Here is a 19,109-nt window from a genome sequence, read left to right on the forward strand (position 1 = left end):
ATCACATGGAGGGTTAGCAACAGGGGAGTGGGAGAAGGAGAAGGGGGGAGAAGGTACAGCAAATAAGTAGCATAGACAGTAGGTAGAAAATAGATGGGGGAGGGCAAGAATAGTAGGGGAAATATAGAATCCAAAGAACTTGAGACACATGGTCATAAACTAAAGGGGGGGAATGGTGGGGGGAGGGGGTGTGCAGGGTGGAGGGGAACGGAGGGGGGAAATAGAACAAATGTAATGGCATAATCAATTAAAAAAAAGACATAAAAAAAGAAAGAAAACAAGAGTGGTGGCGAGGCTGGAGGCACGTGGCAGTGGCGGACGAGCTACACACGTGAATGAAAGGAGGCTGAGCCAGAACTGAGAGCCAAGAAACCCAACACTTGGGTCAACAGGGTGATGCCGTCGGAAGACAACGGGGAAGCCGGGCAAGGAGCGAACACTGTAAGGCATACGCAACATCAGGGAGTTAGATGTATTTTCTACCCTGTTTACTTAAAATGAGACACAAAACTCAGGAAATGAATTGGATTTAATATCTCAAACTGACTTTATGTTAATTTGAAAGTTAATGAGATGATGCCTATGAGAGAGCCACTGAAAGTCACTGGCTATTTCAATCCCTTAAAAATGCATAAAATCATGGAAAATCAAACCAGTAGCTTTTTTTTTAATGTTATGAAAAACCTAAAGACAAATCTCCATGCTACTGAAGTTTATCTGTGCAAGTAAAATAAAAGGACTGAAAAAGCAAAAGAATAGAGTTCATGTGATTTCTCAACTAATCCTTGTCTGGGTATTACCTTCCTAACCAATCACAGCCCGGTCCCTTAATCTCGTGATCCCTACTGACTGGCCCTGACACCTCCCTCTGCTCTCAGGAGCACAGGCCCGGTCCTGTCACACTCTCGTCTTATTGTTGTTGGCCACTTACCTCAAAATGCTGGGTGTGTCCACCGTCCTTTTCACTTTCTTTGCTATGAACAACAATAAAACATCATAAAACGTCAATGTGTTTGATAACAATACTTTTCATCCACTGAAATTATGATTTACTTTATCTTAAAAAGTAAGCTGAGTAGCTCTAAATAAAATTCTTATACAACCCCAAAACAAGACACAAAAGTAATCAGATCTAAACAAAACAAACACAGAAGCACAAACATGAATATGTATTTGTCTTTCACAGCACCAGTGTAGATTTTTTATTCTAAGTATTTTTCTTGCTATAAAAACACTGTTGGTAAACATATAGTACATTAATTCTATTCTCTTTAGCTCTTATACTGCACACTGCATTAAGTGAAAAAAATCTATTCATAGTGTCATAAACCACGTGAGGAGAACATTCTAAAATTACCTGTCATTGGACATCAGTTCAACACCATCAGGTCGCGCCCTCTCATGAGATGGTGAGGAATTGAGATGTTCCATATTCTGTGACAAAACAAGTCATTGGTTGACCGATACAAATGGTAAGAAATATGCAACAGCAGATTCTCCCTTCTTCAAAACAGGAAAATCAGGTAATATGCAGATATGCCTAGTTCCAGTACTCCTATTTCTATATTTGTTAAAACCAGTAAAACTATGATAGTTTATTAAACACTGCTTGCATGAAAGAATATGTTAAACTATCATTCCTTTAGCAAAGATATCTGGCAGCATCATAGCAATGGTCATTGTACCCTATGATGTCCTGTTAGGTAGTACCCACATTTTATAGCTAAACAGAGCAAAACCCAGATCACCAGAATATATGGGTAGCATCAGAACTAGAATTGAGGAATCTGACCTCAAATCTAACCAGAAACTGATGTAACATTCACTGCTTATTTAACAACTTTTCAGTTTGTATTGCTAATATGCTTTGGGTAATACATAGTTAAGCTATAAAACATCATGAAAAGAAGTGGGGTTAATTTAAGAGCCTTTCTGTAACATTTAACATTAATCTTTATTATTTGCTAAGATGAAAAAAATGCAAATGGAAAACTTACTTTGAATACCATGTATTTCATGCTGACCAAGAGGGCTTAATGCTTATCAGGAAGCACATCTGTAAGATTTTTTGACTGCCTCTGTGAATACCAGCCAGTGCTTTCTACATGCAATTCGGATGACTAAGCACAGATTAAGTAAGCAATTTCTATGAAGATTAGAAATAAGCAAACAAGAGCATTTTTCTGACATTCAGTAGACTCAAAAACATAGCTGATTTGGAGATGTGGACATGAATACCACTGAACTCAAACATTCATATCTACATTAAAAGGTCTTTAAGCATGCCCTGGCTGGTGTGGCTCAGTTGGTTGGAGCATCCTCCCCTATACCAAAAGGCTGCAGGTTCGATCCCCAGTTGAGTCTATGACAGGCAATCAATTGATGTTTTTCTCTTTGCCTCTCTCTCTAAAAGCAATGAAAAAAATGTCCTCAAGTGAAGATAAAAAAAGGACATTAAGCACAATTCACCTACTCTGTATCATTGAAAAAACAAACACATATTGAGGCAACATGTGTTCATCTACATATTTATAACCTCCCATTATGGAAAAACCCTTTAAAAGTAAATTTGATTAAGGATCAAAGTAATCCCATGAAATCTAAAAAAATAAACATATAAATAGAGTAGGAAAAAAATCTTTGGCTTGGAGGATGGATGAATTATTTTTCATTTATGTTGGTTTGAAATTCTAGAATTTTTCTAGAATTCTTGAAGTTTAAAATGTAGGCTGCATCAAAGAACAGAAACAAAGGGAGACAGCATAATCTAACTTATAGTGGTGGTTTCATCATTTACCACCTGTATGACCCTATTTGACCCTCAATTTGCTCATATGGAAAATGGAGATGGTGACAATACTTAACATAGTGTGGTCACGAGGATTAAAATAAGATAATATGTGTAAAGCACCAGAATAATACCTGGTATATTTAATAAATATTAGTTGTTGTTACTGACATCATTATTTCTAAAGCCATGAAGTCCCCAAGGAAAATATTTTACTATTATTTGTTTATAGGTAAGATGATGTTCCAGGAACTGAACTCTGATTTATATGCTTAGATAACTCACAATTAGATAACTTTAATAAACCTGAGAAATTAAAAAATATGACAAGTATATTCACCTTTTTATACCTCTGAAATTTAAGTTAGAAGAGGCCTCTTTAAAATGGCTCTCTTTAAACCAAAGCAAAATTGCTCTTATTACCTGAATGTGATCTTCCTGATAAAAAGTGATATGCCTATGACAAAGAACCTTTGTTCCCATTGGTAATCTTCAGTAGGTTATCAAAATCTTTAGTGTAAGATCTAGTGCAATAGTATTAGGTTTTCTAAAGTTCTGAAACATGAATTCTTAGCCAAAGCACAACCAGTTACCTTCAGGCCATTTTAAAACAGTATCAATGAAATACATTTATAATGATATGCAAATGAATATTTCAAAAGAGATAACAATCTTTAGATTAAGGCTAAGAAATATTCAGAAAGTAAGAACAAAAAATAAACCATAATAGCATTACATAAATTTAAAGATATTTCTTTAGTTATTAAATTTAGAAGACATTAGAAGATTGACTTTTTCCTGAACAGAAAGAACCAAGATATAATTGATGTAGGTTTTAAGAAATATTCTTAAAAGATAGGTATATTATATAATTGAAAGCTCTGCAATAAGCAGTCGAAAATGTGAGAAAGTCTAGCTCATCTCCAGGGTAAGTAAGTACTAACTTATTCAAAATCTTCCCCACCTCACTTTTAAAAAGAATGTTTGGTTCATATACTTAAACATTTCCCAAGGCTCTGAGTTTTTATAGATGTAATTGACAAATGGTGACTTTCAATATTGTTCAGTATTTCTCTCTAAAGCTTTACAATAATTCCAATTTTCAGGTTGTCCTCCACACATTTGAGACTGTTGAATATTCAAGGTCTGGTTTCACTAAAGCAGCATGCAAGTACACAGTGTTCCTTTGCTATGGTAGTTGAGGTTTGCCCCATGCCTTCTGGAAACAGGAACATGTGAGGAATGTGTTATAGGTAGCAACCTATCTCCATTTTTTTTTTCTGGAATGAAACTAACAAGGATAGTGAAGATCTATGAGTACAGTAATGGAAGTACCTATTTCCATGGGTGCAAAATGTTTTATAAATTCTGACTTCCATTCTTTGTCTACGGTTTAGGGAGGGAAGATTAAGGTACGAAACAGATCAGCAATTTCCCCACTTCACTGATATGAGGGAAGGGGCAAATGGAATGTATAGGTTGTAATATGGCTGAAATGTGGAATGCTTTCACTGTACGAGAAGTACATTACTAGACTTTCAAGTGTTCGGTAGTTGTAAATAGTACTTGTCTTAGGAGAAAATACTGGTTTGATGCTTTTTGAAGGTTTTGAGTTGTTTTATGTCTAAAACACTTTTCTAGGTGTGGTAAGAGTAGTTCATTAATGTTTTCATTTATTAAAGGTTGAAGTTAACAGAATTCTTACAAAAAATGTTTTCTTGCATTAACTTTTAATTAGCCTTCTAAAGTTGGAATCTTTTACAATAAATAGGTAATTTTAAGAAATAGCAAAGACTTCCAGCCAAGATGGAGGTGTAGGTAGGCACACAGTGCCTCCTCGCACAACCAAAATAAGAACAAAAATTTAGAAACAAAAAACCACAACTGACAGAAAATTGAACTGTACAGAATTCTGACAACCAAGGAGTTAAAATAAACACAATCATCCAGACTGGTAGGAAGGGCAGAGTTGGGTGGTTGGGAAAAGAGGGGTCATGGCAAAAAAAAGCAGTGGCTGGCGGACCCAGGGTGCACAGGTGGCGGCTGGCAGACCCAGAAAGGCAGGCAAGGAGGCTGGCTGACCAGGTGGTCACATATTTGCCTGCAGATAAACCAGGCAAAACTGAGGAGTGAGACAGACTGTGCAACCCAGAGTCTCAGCTCAGGGAAATAAAGCCTCAAAACATCTATTGAAGACACCTGTAGGGGTTGAGGCAGCAGGAGAGACTCCCGGCCTCACAGGAGAGTTTTCTGGAGAGATGCACGTGGTCCTAGAATGTACACAAGCCCACCCAGCTGGGAATTGGCACCAGAAGGGCCCAGTTTGCTTGGGGAAAGTGGGGGAAGTGACTGATATCCGGCAGAGAGTGAGCAAGCACCATTGTTCCCTCTCAGACCCCTGCCACACAAGCAGCATCACAACCCAGCAACTGGGTTGCCTTGCTCAGAGTGAACATCTAAGGCTCCGCCCCTCACTACCTAACAGGCATGACCAGACCAAAAAACAATGGCTCAAATGGAAGAACAGATCAAAGCTCCAGAACAAATACAGCTAAGTGACAAAGAGATAGCCAGCCTATTAGTTGCACAGTTCAAAACACTGGTGATCAAGATGCTCAAAGAATTGGTTGAATTTGATCACAAATTAGATGAAAAAAAATGAAGGCTACATTAAGTGAAATAAAGCAAATTGCACAGGGAACCAATAGTGATGGAAACAAATCTTGGACTCAAATCAATGGAGTGGACCAGAAGGAAGAAAGAAATGACCAAATAGAAAAGAATGAAGAAACAAGAATTACAAAAAGTGAGGAGAGGCTTAGGAACCACCAGGACATCTTTAAATGTTCCAACATTTGAATTATAGGGGTACCAGAAGGGGAAAGAGGAAGAGCGACAAGTGGAAAACTTATTTGAACAAATAATAAAGGAGAACTTCCCCAATCTGACAAAGGCAATAGAATTCCAGGAAATCCAGGAAGCTCAGAGAGTCCCAAAGGAGGTGGACCCAAGAAGGAACACCCCAAGGCACATCATAAGTACATACATTAGCCAAGATTAAAATGGAGAGAATCCTAGAAGCAGGAAGAGATAAGGATACAGTTACCTACATAGGAGTTCCCATCAGAATGTCAGCTGATTTCTCAAAAGAGACCTTACAGGCAAGAAGGGGCTGGAAAGAAGTATTCCAAGTCATAAAAGCCAGGGACCAACATCCAAGATTGCTCTATCCAGCAAAGCTGTCATTCAGAATGGAAGGACAGATAAAGTGCTTCTCAGATAAGGTCAAGTTCAAGGAGTTTATCAACACCAAGCCCTTATCATATGAAATGTTAAAGGGACTTATCTAAGAAAAAGAAGATAAAAACCTGTATAGTAAAATGACAGCAAACTCACAGTTACTAACAACGACACCTAAAACAAAAGCTAAAGCAAACTAAGCAAACAACTAGAACAGGAACAGAACCACAGAAAGGAACAGAACCACAGAAATGGAGATCACATGGAGGGTTAGCAACAGGGGAGTGGAAGGGGGAGAGAAGGGGAAAAGGTACAGAGAATAAGTAGCATAAATGGTAGGTAGAAAATAGACAGGGGGAGGGCAAGAATAGTATGGGAAATGTAGAAGCTAATGAATTTATAAGTATGACAGATGGACATGAATTAAAGGTGGGGAATGTGGGTGGGAGAGGGTGTGCAGGGTGGAGGGGAATGAAGGGGGAAAAATGGGACAACTGTAATAGCATAATCAATAAAATATATAAAAATAGAAATAGCAAAGAACAGATTATGACTTTAAGTAATGAAATTGTTTTTTGAATTGCATTTTTTACAAAAAGGACAGGTAATATCTTATTTATAATCCAGAAAATTTTGCCTCATATAAGTCCTACTGGTGATTTTCAAAACACACAGATTTGCTATAATATAACTTATTTGAGCAATTTTGGGATATCAGAAGGAACTGAAATTTAAGAACCACCCTTTTAAATCCCAGAAATAACCTCAAACATAAAAAGAGCATAGTCTCTTAAAAAGCTTTAGCCTGTGGAGTTTATTTTCAGTTCTTTCCCCTGCACTGCCCTCCTCCCCATCTTGCATTGAAGTTAAGGCTCAAAACCTGTTTGACCACTGAAGCACTTGAAACCAGTTGGAGCAAAAACAAATTTGTCTTCTAAAACTATAAAATGCTGACAAAGCCTTTATAGAGGACACCAAAAAAGAAAAAAAAAAAAAGAAAGCCTTTTTTGAATATACAAATAGCTCAGTGTGAAGGCTACATGGAATGCTGCTAGTCAAAACAGGTTCATTATTCTAACCTTGAGCTCTGAGAGAAGGTGAATAGTTGATATGGTCTCATTAGTGAATGATTAATGGCACATGTGAATTTTCTTTTTGTACCCTTTTGTACATTTTATGTTTTACTGCTTCAAATTGTAGAAATTAATTCATATTCTGAAATAATGACTGGTCTTATAAGAAGATGCCTGTGGAAGAGCTTGTTAGCTACCCACCCAAATCCATCCTGCTTTCCCCACAGTAATGAAGTAGCCACATGCTAGAGAACAGCACGTTTCCCGGCTCCTTTACAGAGAGATATGGCCATGAGACCACCTTTTCTCCAACATGATGTGAGAAATGATGTGCGTGGCTTCCAGTTCTGGTTAAGAGACTAACCCACCAGGTATGTTTCATGCCTGTTCTTTTTGTGAGCTAGAACGGACATGAAAACCACCAGAGTGCTACTTGCTGAAGAGGGCTGAGAGGAGGCTGGCCTGGGTCGCTGGGAAACTGTCTGGAGCAAGCCCTCAACTCCTCTCCTCAAACCTAAAGCCCTGCTTTGGACCATCACAGGAGAACAAGACTTTTACTATGTTCATGACACTGTGTTTTGGGTCTTTTTGTTCTACAAGTTACCCATTCATTGACTCATTCCCCCACCTCCCCAAAACATTTTCAGTGAGTGCCTGCTTGTCTGGGCATGGGGCTACAACGGTGAACCAGATGGGCACCTGTCCTTGCCATCGTGATTTTTGTGTTCTGGTCACTGCTCCCACTGTGTAGTTTGTTACACTGTTTATATTACCTTCATTTCTATGATAGGTTCCACCTGAATACAAATGTTAAATATTAATTGAGGAAACATAAAATTCAAGGCTAGCACATTCTTTTCTCTCTCAATAGTATACAAGAGAATGAATCCTAGATGTGTGTATACACATGGTAAAATTAAAAAGTTAGAAGCTGTGGTACATTTACACAATGTACTTGGCCTTAAAAGGAAGGAAATCTTAACTTTTGTGGCAGCATGGATGGACCTGGAAAGTAATATTCTAAGCGAAATAAGCCAATCGGAGAAAGACAAGTACTACATGATGTCACTTATATGTGGAATCTAATGAACAGAGTAAACAAAATGGAAACAGAGTCATAATTACAGAGAACAGATTGCCAGCTATCAAAGGAGAGGGAAGTCGCATGGGCTGGGTGACATAAGTGAAGGGATTAAACCAAAAAAGGAAAAAAAAAGAAAAAAATAAACATCCTCACAGACCCAGACAACATGGTGGTTACCAGAGGGAAAGGAAGGTGGAGAAAGGTAGGAGAGATAAAGCAGGGATGGAGGGTGATGGAGACTTGACTTTGGATGGTAACACAAAATGATGCATTCCAGAACTGTACATTTGAAATATTTATAATTTTTCTAACCAATGTAACCCCAATAAATTCAATACAAATATATTTTTTAAAGTTATGAGGGTATTCACTTTTCTTAGATGAGAGGTAGGCTGAAGTTAGAACACGGACAGACCTTTGGTGCTATATGTGAAGGAGGCGGTGAGGGAAAACTGTTCTAGCTCCTGCTGAAAGGGTCTTTGAATCAAAGTAATTTACTGTCGACCCCTCCTCTTGTCCACTAGGTCCCATCCCCCATCAGTCACTCTAGAACACTGATCCTGCAATGGATCCCATTCTCTTGCATCATCATTTCCTCCTCCCTTTGGCTTAATTTGTACAAATACTGTGCTATACACTGCCTTTTTAAATCTTAATCTTGAATTGTCTCCAGCTACTGTATCATTTTCCTTCATTTCCCCTTATACACTCCTGAACCCACTTAAGGAGGCTTTTCTTCCTCTTTCCCATCAGAATAGCTCCCAGCAAATAGTAGATGTAGGCTAGCTAGATATTATAATGTTGAATTATTGATTACTCACTATTTCAATTTCTCTCTTCTGATTTTCTCTTGACTCAAATCTAATAAGCTGTTGCCCCTGTACTCTACTGGAAATTGCTAGCTGCTGCTTCTTAATTTCTTTTGCTCATACCTTCCCTTCCACCTATGCTCTAAATGTTATGTCCTAGGGCACAGTCTGTGGACCCCTTCTTTCTGTTCATTTCCTAGGGGCCAGCTCAGCCTATCTCAAGGCTTTACATACCAACTGTGTGCCAAAGACTTCCAACTTACTTTATTTCCCCCCTCCCCTAAACTCCAGATTTGTATATATAACTGCCTACCTGACTTTACTAATAAACATCTCAAGCTGAACATATCCAAATGAAATTATTGACTTACCCCTCCAACAGTTTTCTCCATCTTAGTAAATGGCATTCCATTCTTCTAGCTACTCCAAAAGTCTTTGTGGCATCCTGTACCCCTCCCTGAATTCTTCACATTCCATATCTAACCATTAGAGGATCCTCTTGGTTCCACTTGAAAATACATCCATAATCTGACTACTCCATACTACTTCCATTGCTGTCATCCTGGCCTAGACTGAGATGATGTCAATTATTTTGCTTCACCCTTGTCCACCCCTTATCACCCTGGGCCATAACTCAGTTGCCCAAGTGATCCTTTCAAATGGTACATCAGAAAACGACTTTCTTCCCTTTAATCCTCTAAGGGCTCCTAACCTCACTCAGGGTAACTGCCAAAGACCTAAAAATGGCCACAAAACCTTAATGATCATGACCTCATCTCCTACAATGCTCTTCCCTCAACTCTGTTCCAACCACAGCAGCCTCTTCCTCAGCTCCAAAAGGTGAAGACTTACTGCCACCTTTACCTGGGTAGTCTCCTCCTAGGTACCTTGATGGCTCCCTCACCTCCTTCAGGCCCCTGCACAAGTTCTATCCTCAGTGAGGCCTGACCTGAGGACCTTAATCTGTACAACATCAATCCTTGGTCTCCCACCACTTCCTACTTTATCCAGTTTCATTTCTCTCCACAGCATGCACTGCCATCTGACTATATATTTACTTGTTTCTTTCTGTCTCATCCTTTGAAAAAGACAACTTCAAGAAAACAGAGAGGGTGTTTGTTTGGTCCCCTTTGTGTTCCTTGTGCCTAAATAGTGCTGGCCAATAGTTTTCTGTTGTATGATTGAAGGAAGAAATAATTTTATATCTGTGATTCACAATGCTGGCTTCCTTACCTTATGCTGACACCCTTCAGAGAATAACTGTCATGGAGTTTTTGCAGGGTCCTTGCTGAGCAGCACTGTACAGAGCAAAGAGTAGCTGACTGTTTTGCAGTGGCAGATAAAATGGTATGGAGATGGCAGAGGGTGGACTTGGAGAGGGATGCTGGTGGCTGTTTTGAGGTTCTAGACTACTTACAATTAGGGCTTCAGGTATTAATGGCAATATAAAGAGAAAAAGATGGTGCACATAACATTTTTACAGTAGAGTCAACAAGATTTGACAAATTACTGAAAAGCTGGAAGAAGAACTGAGGGTAAGAAAAAAGGACTTAGAAAGGACTTAGAAAATGACAAAGAATACAATGATCTGATATATTCAAATGGGTATCTTGAGTGAACAAGAGATCAAAGAGGAAAAGAAAAGACAATAAGTTTGGTTTTAACAGGTTGACTTTAAAGTGCTTTCTAAGGTGAACTGCAGAAAACGTCAATTAATGTTGGTTTAGAAGTCATTTGCAAACAGGTGACATTTGGCACCATGGAAGTGGAGATGCTCTTGGATAAAGTGCTGATGGAAAAGAGATATGAGACAGCAATGTGGGCAGCATTTACATCAAGCATGCTTTGTGGGAAATTAGCCTGTGAAGGATACAGCAAAAAAGAAAATAGTCATTGTAGTAAAAGGACAAGAAGAGGTCACAGTCACCAGAGGCTGAGGGAGAAAGAGTTCTGAGAAAAAGGGACAAACTATCAAGCAGTACCGGCCTCAGTGAGGCCAAGGATGTAGCAGACGTCATAGCACAAGGGTGTGAAAAGGTCAGTTCCAACCACTAGTGATATGAAGAAAGCAGTTTCTTCAGAGAAGTGGGGGTAGACTTCTGACTCCAGGGGTTGATGAAAAAGTGTGAAAAGAATTAGAAATAACAAGAATAGACTGTTCAAAATATTTTATGGTAAATGAGTGAAAGATACTGAAGATCAGAGCAAAGGGAATAAAAAGGAACTTAAATATGTACTGTTTTCACTTTTTCCTGTTCTTTAGCATATTTTGTTGCATTTAAATCTCACAAAAAACGACAGCAAGAATATTAATATCCCCGATTTTGTAGATGAAGTAACTGTGGTAACGGAGGGACGTGCTCAATCGCCATAGCCATTTAGTGACAGACATGAAACCAGGATTCGGCTCTGAATGCAAGACTTATGCTCCTTCCTTGAACCTCACATGCAGTTTCAGAGGGAGGACATGACATTGGATTGAAGTTGCTTATGAGTAAGAGAGCTACTAAACTAGCTTCTGTTCTTCATATAGTAAATGTCAGCTTATTTATAGAATTAGTATGACTGTGACTATGTGGAAAACAGAGGATGGAGTAAAAATTGCCTCTAATACCACCAGCACCACCACTGCAATACAAACACAATGACTTTGAAGTGTACTTCCTTTCAGGTTCTTTCCTGAGGAATGAATAATACAAACACACACACGCATCAATGCAGGCACTGCAGATCCTGCTTCATGACCTACTTTTAATATTGAGGGAGAGTAGGAGAGGGTAGTGGAACCCCTCACTATTTACATGTGATCTTGAATAGGTTATTTAACATCTCGTGCCTCATTTTCCCCATGTTTAGAATATTAATAATATGTACCTTATGTATTACTGGGGATATTAAATTGAAGATATATGCTCAGCACTTAAAACAACTGTCAAATATTTTCTATTACATAGTCTTCAGAGCCATACTTTTTAATTATTGCATAATATTTTATTGAATTGACATAGAGGAACAAGTGGCTGCTTATCTGGTCTACTTTTGAACATTTAAATTGCTTCTAATTATCCATAATTATAGATACACTTGTGGTGAGAAAACTAATACTTACAGTCTTTTCCATAGTTAAATTATGTAGTAGAAGAAAGCAGCATGGGTAGGATTATTGGATAAAATGCCTGACTGAGTTATGGCTTTTGATTCAAACTGTTTCACTGTGCTCTACAGAGAGAGTTTTTAGAGACAGAGACTTTTTTCTCAGCCAACAGAAAGGAGCCAATGAAGAAACCAGAGACAAGTGCATGTGTCCACATCTGTATACATACATGGGAGTGGGGTGGGGAGATGGATGTAGAACATAGACTTTCCAAAGATACTTCTTAACATTCAAGGTTAACCTTGGAATTTAGAAAAGCCACTTCATCATTTTACCAGGTAAGAAAATAAAATGAGTGGAGATCTAGAGAAATTCTGAACCAAGACTGAGGAACCTTGTTGAAACACAAGCCAGATGTCTTAACTCTTCAAACTAAATGGAGATAAGGTTTCCTGCTGAGGGAGACTGAAGGGCACAGGCTGAGTTACTTTAAGGAGAGAGGGAAAGACTGAGACCATGGCAACAGTGACAGGGCAGAGGACTCTAATGCCACTCACTGCCACTAGCTTTCCAGCTTTGAATTATCTGTTACTCTCTTGGCCTCTGCTGGTCATGACAACATTGAGAGGTGAAAGGACAAAGGGAGCAGTGCTCACACAGCTGACAGTTCTCACGTTAAACATTTCAAATCTGCAAGATGCATTTTTTTTCAGGTCTACAACATATTCTCTTCGGCTGCATTGTGGGTTAGTGAGATTCATTGTGAAATTATTACTCACTGTCTTCGGTTATTCTCCTCTTTTTCTGGAAAATGGCTTTTGCTACCATGTCCCCACCAAAATTGCTCTTATTAAGTGATATCCAGTTTGCTAATTCCAGTGGTCAAAGGCAGTCTTCCTTTTGATCAATTGACCCTCCTCCAACTCAAGATACTTGGTTCTCTTAGTTTCCACGACAACAAACTCACCTCCTTTTTCTTTTACTTCACTCGTTGCTTCTTGTTAAGTCTTTCCTAGTGGTGTGTTTTCATCTCCTCAAACTCTGAATGTTGGTATGCCTCAGGCTCACGGTCCCCAAGGCCAGGTCTCTTTTCTGTCCACACCGCTCCCTTGGTTACTCACCCAGTACACGGCCGTTAAGTAGCCTCTATCTGCTGATGACGCCCACACTGTTATCTCTAGTCAGGATATCCTCCCTAGACTCTGGGCCCACACATCCAGTTGCCTCCCTCTTCTCAGATATCTGATGGGCAGTTCAATCTTAACATGTTTAAAACTGAACTCGATATGATCCTCAAACTTCTGTCTTCTCCATTTCAGTAAACTGGCAACACAAATCTTCTAGTCATTCAGGCCAAAAATGGAGTCATCTTTGACTCCTTTATTACTTTCATACCCCACAGGTAATGTCAGGAAATCCTGTCAATTCTACCTTCGAAATGAATCCAGAACCCATCTACTACTTCATGACTACTGCCATGTACTACTCTAGGAGGAGCCTTGATGTGAACATTTCACTTGATGTGAACAGTGCCCCCTGGAGCAGTGCATTGTACAGTTTGCAAGGCACTAGGTGCTTGGTCTGGTATTACCTGAGTTCAAAGTACCATCATCTCAAATGTACACTACTGAAATAGTTCCTTAATTTGGTTTTCCTGCTTCTGCCCACTTCCTGTCCATTCTCAATGGAGTAGTCAAACCAAATTTCAATAACTCGGGTCACCATTATATCTAGATTTCCAGGGGCTTCTCATCACCCAGAATCAAGGCAGAGCCTGACAATGACTTCTGAGGCCTTACTTAATCTGCCCTCTCTTCCATCACCTCTCTCACTTTCCTCACTCAGCTACAATGGTGTCTCTGTAGTTTCTCAAACATTCCAGATAAATTTTTGCCTTAGGACCTTTGCCATCTGTCATTATAGTGTGCACTTCTGTGGCTTGCTTCCCTGCTTCCTTTAGGTCTTCACACTCAAATGTCAAAGTCTGGAGATGTCTTCTCTGACCTCTCTATTTAAAATTGCATCCCATGCCCCTTCACAATTCCTGTCCCCATTTCCTGCTTTATTCTTCTTTTTAGTACTTATCGTTATCTAATATCTTATGTTTTACTAATTTTTCTTGATTATTGTCTGTGTCTCCTATTAGGATGTAGGGCTCCATGATGGCAGTGATTCTTGCCCACTCTTCTCACTGTTGTATCTACAAGGTATTTTCTCGCACAGGGAAGGCATACAATTATGTACCATAAACTGCCCCCCCCCCCAGCCATATAAACAGATGTTTAGTCGGGGCATGAAGAACTTGAAGCAGAGTAGAAAAAGAATTTGAAGGAAAGTTGGGTAAAGTAAAATTAGAAGATTAAGAATAGTGTTATGATACAACTTAACTTTCAGGATGTAGTATAAATACTAGTCATTATTATGTTCTCTGGCTCTTTGCTTTGTGGTTACCTGTGAGGATTAGATTTAAAAATCTAATACATGGAATATGAAAGTTAGAATAGGTCTCAGAGAACACCCTCACTTTAATAAATGAAGAAAGTTTTTCTTCTAAGTTGTTTTGGCAGGATTTTAAATTATTCATTATAACAAAGACATGGTCCACTTAGCTCCCTTATGTTAACATGTGACATGCACAATCCTGGAATGCGGAAACTGGCAACGAAGGTTGGGGCAAATCCTTTCACATAAATAAGACCAAAATGAAATTAGTTTCTCCCATCTACAGTATTTTGCTGTGTATAATGTGCACCCATGTTTATGTGCACACTGTACATACCTGGGATTATTATACCCATTATTATATGCATGGTGTGTAATTATTACACCCATATATAATGTGTATCCTATTTCCTTAAAAAATCTGGGCAAAAAATTATGCATTATACATGGCAAAATACGGTAAATGGTTTTAAACAAAGACTATGTCCATAGTTTTTATAATCAAACACATATTTTAAGGAATAAATGCACTGTTCCATTTTTATTAGCTATTACAATTTAGGTCATTTTGGACACTATTCCTGGTGAAAAAAATTTACAGGTTCAATTTGGTAAAAAGAGATTCAAATAGAGAAGTATTAATACACTCTTTTCAAAGAAGCCAAGAGTCAGACTTTTTAGTCTTTGGCAGATAAGCAAATCATGGACCAAATGCAGAGCTAATAGAGTTAATATGATTTTAAAAACATACTTTCCCCCCAAATAAGAATTAAGTCAATATGAAACACCATTTACTGTGTAATGGTTTCATGGCTAATACTCTTTATGTGGAGAGCTGTGTCAGACAGGGGCTGAGGTAAAGGACTGCTCTCTGACCACTCCAGCTGATCGGTTTATTTGTAGAATACAGAGTATCAACACATTTTTGGGGAAAATAGAATAAACATGCTTTTCCTAAATTTGCATTTATGTATATTTTATTTAGGGCAAAATTGAGAATTTTTTGTGAGTACATGCAGAAACTGACAATGAAAAAAGCAGGTGGCCTGTCAGTTGTGGTAAAGTGTACGCAGCTAAATGTGTGAACCCAGCCAGCATAGAGCCAGCTTCTGGTCAGCGATAAGGCCAATCAGAAGATTTACACGCTTTCTAACAGTAAGAATATTATTACCTATTTTTTTAAGAATAGAAGTTCATGTTATAAAATCTAACTTCAGTTTATATTTTTTGGTTAAATTTTGAAAACTAAAGAGAACTAGAAGACAGACTGGTTCTCACTTTTCACAGAAACTGAAGCATATACAAAAAGGATGATGTATATTAACTGTTAAACCAAATAATTATTTAGTTATTGACTGAAATCACTGGTAACACTTATATATTAAATTAATGATCCTGGGCTCAGGTCTGAGGTAACTGTGTAGGAGAGTAATTGTTTTGTGTTTCTGATTAATTTGGAAGAAAATACTTCAAAGAATATAGATTTGAAAATAATATGGAATTTTTCATGAATTCTAGACCGATTTGAATAATATGGAAATCAAAGTGGTTCTTTCTCTGGTTCCTTTGGTAGAATATAATCTTTCTCAGTATTGGTTTTTATATTTATAAAAAAGAGATACAAGTATGTATACCTAGTAGCTCTAAGATCTCTTTCAGACCTTATATTTTATAATTCTGTAAAACTCAAGATTGAAATTATTAATTTTTTACAAAGCAAAGAAAAGAAATGTGGTATTTCCTAGTTGGCCACAGTAAAAATTTTATAAAATTATTCACTTACCACAAGACCATCTTGATTTTCATTGAGCTCTGAAAGTTTGGAACTGGATTTCTGACGTTTAGGTTTGCCCCTTTCTCCAATACAGCCGGAAGTGTTTTCATGCAATTTTTCCACTTCCTGAGCACTCAACATACAATCACCAAGGTCAGTGAGCCCAGAAGGAATATTTTCTTTGTTGATACATCCCCTAGAATTGAAAGAAAATTACCTTAATTGTGTTTTGAAAGGTATAAGGGACATTTTAATGACACTGACACTGTGTCACATAGGAGTTAGAAGAGTGCCTAGAAATTCCATCTTTGATAAAAATCCGAGCAGAGTGTCACTCCTAACACCTCTTGGTGCAAAATAAATCACTGTAAAAGAGAAATTATTCCTAGAGGCAAATTGGCAAGGGCTGTGGTTCTAGCAATGAACAACTTTTGTATTTGCACCAAAAGTAATTTGTATGCAAACAGGAAGACTAGTGCAAGCCTAACAGTAATTCCCCCATATATATTTATATATAAACACACAACATATGTGTATATATTATATACACACATATGCACATATAAATTTTATATATTAATACAATGTATGGAAAAAGTCAGAAAAGGAAATATAATATCTGTTCCTGTACAATGAGACATATTGATTTACCAAATTATAAAGGCAGTTTGGCATAGTAAAAACGCATTAATATTTATCTGACTATGTTAGATAATTATGGTAGAAATAATATAATAAAAATGATGGAATACAAAACATTCTAACTGAAATACAGAGTTGTTACTTCCCAGTGCAAGGAGCTCCAGGATGTAAGCTTATTACTAGAGGTGCTTCATGACTTAGTTTTAGAAGTAGATATAAATGTCATATTTATAGAATTCAGTTTATTTAACATTCTTGAAATAGTCTGCTTTAAGTATTTAAAGCATTCCCTTTTAAGAGGTTTCCACAAAATTAAATTACTTAGCAAAATGCTTGTCTTTTTTTCCCCTTAAGTATATTTTACTGATTATGCTATTACAGTTTTCCCAAATTTTTTCTCCCTTTTTGGCATTTCCATTTCCTATACTATTCTTAACCTCCCCCTGCCTATTTTATGCCTACCAATTATGCTTTGTATTCCCTGTACCTTTTCACCCATCCCCCCTCCCTGCTGATAACCTTCCATGTGATCTCCATTTCTGTGACTGTGTTCCTGTTCTACTTGTTTGCTTAGTTTTTGTTTTTTAGGTTCAATTGTTGATAGTTGTGAGTTTCTTGTCATTTTACAGTTCACAGTGTTTGATCTTCTTCTATTTATTAGGTAAGTCCCTTTAACATTTCATATAATAAGGGCTGGGTGATGATGAACTCCTTTAATTTGACCTTACCTGGGAAGCACTTTATCTGCCCTTCCATTCTAAATGATTGCTTTGCTGGATAGAGTAATCTTGGATGTAGGTCCTTGCCTTTCATGACTTGGAATACTTCTTTGCAGCAGCCCCTTTTTGCCTGCAAGCTTTCTTTTGGGAAATCAGCTGATGGTCTTATGGGAACTCCTTTGTAGGTAACTCTCTCCTTTTTTCTTGCTGCTTTTAAGATTGGCTCCTTAACCTTAATCTTGGGTAACTTAATTTTGATGTGCCTTGGTGTGTCCCTCCTTGGGTTCAGTTTCTTTGGGACTCTCTGAGCTTCCTGGATTTCCTGAAAGTCTATTTCCTTTGCCAGATTGGGAAGGTTCTCCTTTATTATTTGCTCAGATAAGTTTTCCACTTGTCACTCTTCCTCTTCCCCTTCTGGTACCCCTATAATTCAAATGTTGGAACGTTTAAAGATGCCCTGGAGGTTCCTAAGCCTCTCCTCATTTTTTAAAATTCTTGTTTCTTCATTCTTTTCTGTTTGGTCATTTTTTTCTTCCTTCTGGTCCACTCCCTTGATTTGAGTCCTAGTTTCCTTTCCATTACTATTGGTTTCCTGTGCATTTCTCTTCATTTCAATTAGTTTAACCTTCATCTGTTCTTCTAATTTGTGACTAAAATCAACCAATTCTGTGAGCATCCTGATCACCAGTGTTTTGAACTGTGCATCTGATAGGTTGGCTATCTCTTGGTCACTTAGAATTATTGGCTCTGGGGCTTTGAGCTGTTCTTGAGCCATGTTTTGGTCTGTTTGTACCTGTTAGGTATGAGGGGTGGAGCCTTAGGTGTTCACCAGGGCAGGGTGACCCAGTCTCTGGGTTGTGATGCTGTTATGTGGGGGTGGGGTCAGAGAGGGGCAATGGCATTTGTTCTGCTCTCTCTCAGATTTCGGTCCCCTTCTCTGCTTCCCACAAGCAAATTTGGCCCCCCTGGTGCTGGCTCCCGGGTGTGTGGGCCTGTGCACCCTCCAGGATGCTGTGGGTCTCTCCAACAAACTCTCTGTGAGCCTGGGAGCTTCTCCTGGCACCCCGAACCTAGAGGTTTTTCCAATGCTGTGGCCCTAGCCTGAGCTGTCTGTCTCACTGCTAGCTCCTCTGCCTGGTTTATCTGAGTGCGAATGTGTGACTGTTGTCAGCCAGCTGCCTTGCACCCTCACTGGGTCTGCCCGTTGCCACCCCACACCTGGGATCTGCCAACTACCACCTGCGCTCCTGGGTCAGTCCTGCTCCTGCCTGAGCCCGTTCTGCCCGCCGCTGACTCCACCCCTTACTGGTCTGGATGAATGGTTCGTTGTAGTCAGACTTCCGTACAGTTCAATTTTCTGTGTTTTGGTTGCGTTTTTGTTACTAAAACTTTGTTGTCTTTAAACTTGGTTGTGTGAGGAGGCACAGTGTTTCCACTTATGCCT

The 19,109-nt window shown here is 38.5% G+C and overlaps 1 protein-coding gene across 11 annotated transcripts in view; it reads right to left on the reverse strand.

Annotated features, from left to right (window-relative positions):
- The window catches only part of FAM13A (family with sequence similarity 13 member A), a 291,012-nt gene that overhangs the window by 42,065 nt on the left and 229,838 nt on the right, over positions 1-19,109 (reverse strand). For all 11 annotated transcript variants that reach the window (XM_053666331.1, XM_053666328.1, XM_053666326.1 and 8 more), the window contains 3 exons: positions 16,314-16,500; positions 1,358-1,434; positions 932-974 (listed from right to left, as the gene is read on the reverse strand). In XM_053666331.1, the coding sequence (XP_053522306.1) occupies positions 932-974; positions 1,358-1,434; positions 16,314-16,500 (307 nt within the window). The remainder of the gene's footprint in view (positions 1-931; positions 975-1,357; positions 1,435-16,313; positions 16,501-19,109) is intronic.

This window comes from Artibeus jamaicensis, unplaced genomic scaffold, assembly GCF_021234435.1.
Source record: "Artibeus jamaicensis isolate MK-2021 breed Jamaican fruit bat unplaced genomic scaffold, CSHL_Jam_final contig_452, whole genome shotgun sequence".
In the NCBI taxonomy this organism is placed as follows: domain Eukaryota; kingdom Metazoa; phylum Chordata; class Mammalia; order Chiroptera; family Phyllostomidae; genus Artibeus; species Artibeus jamaicensis.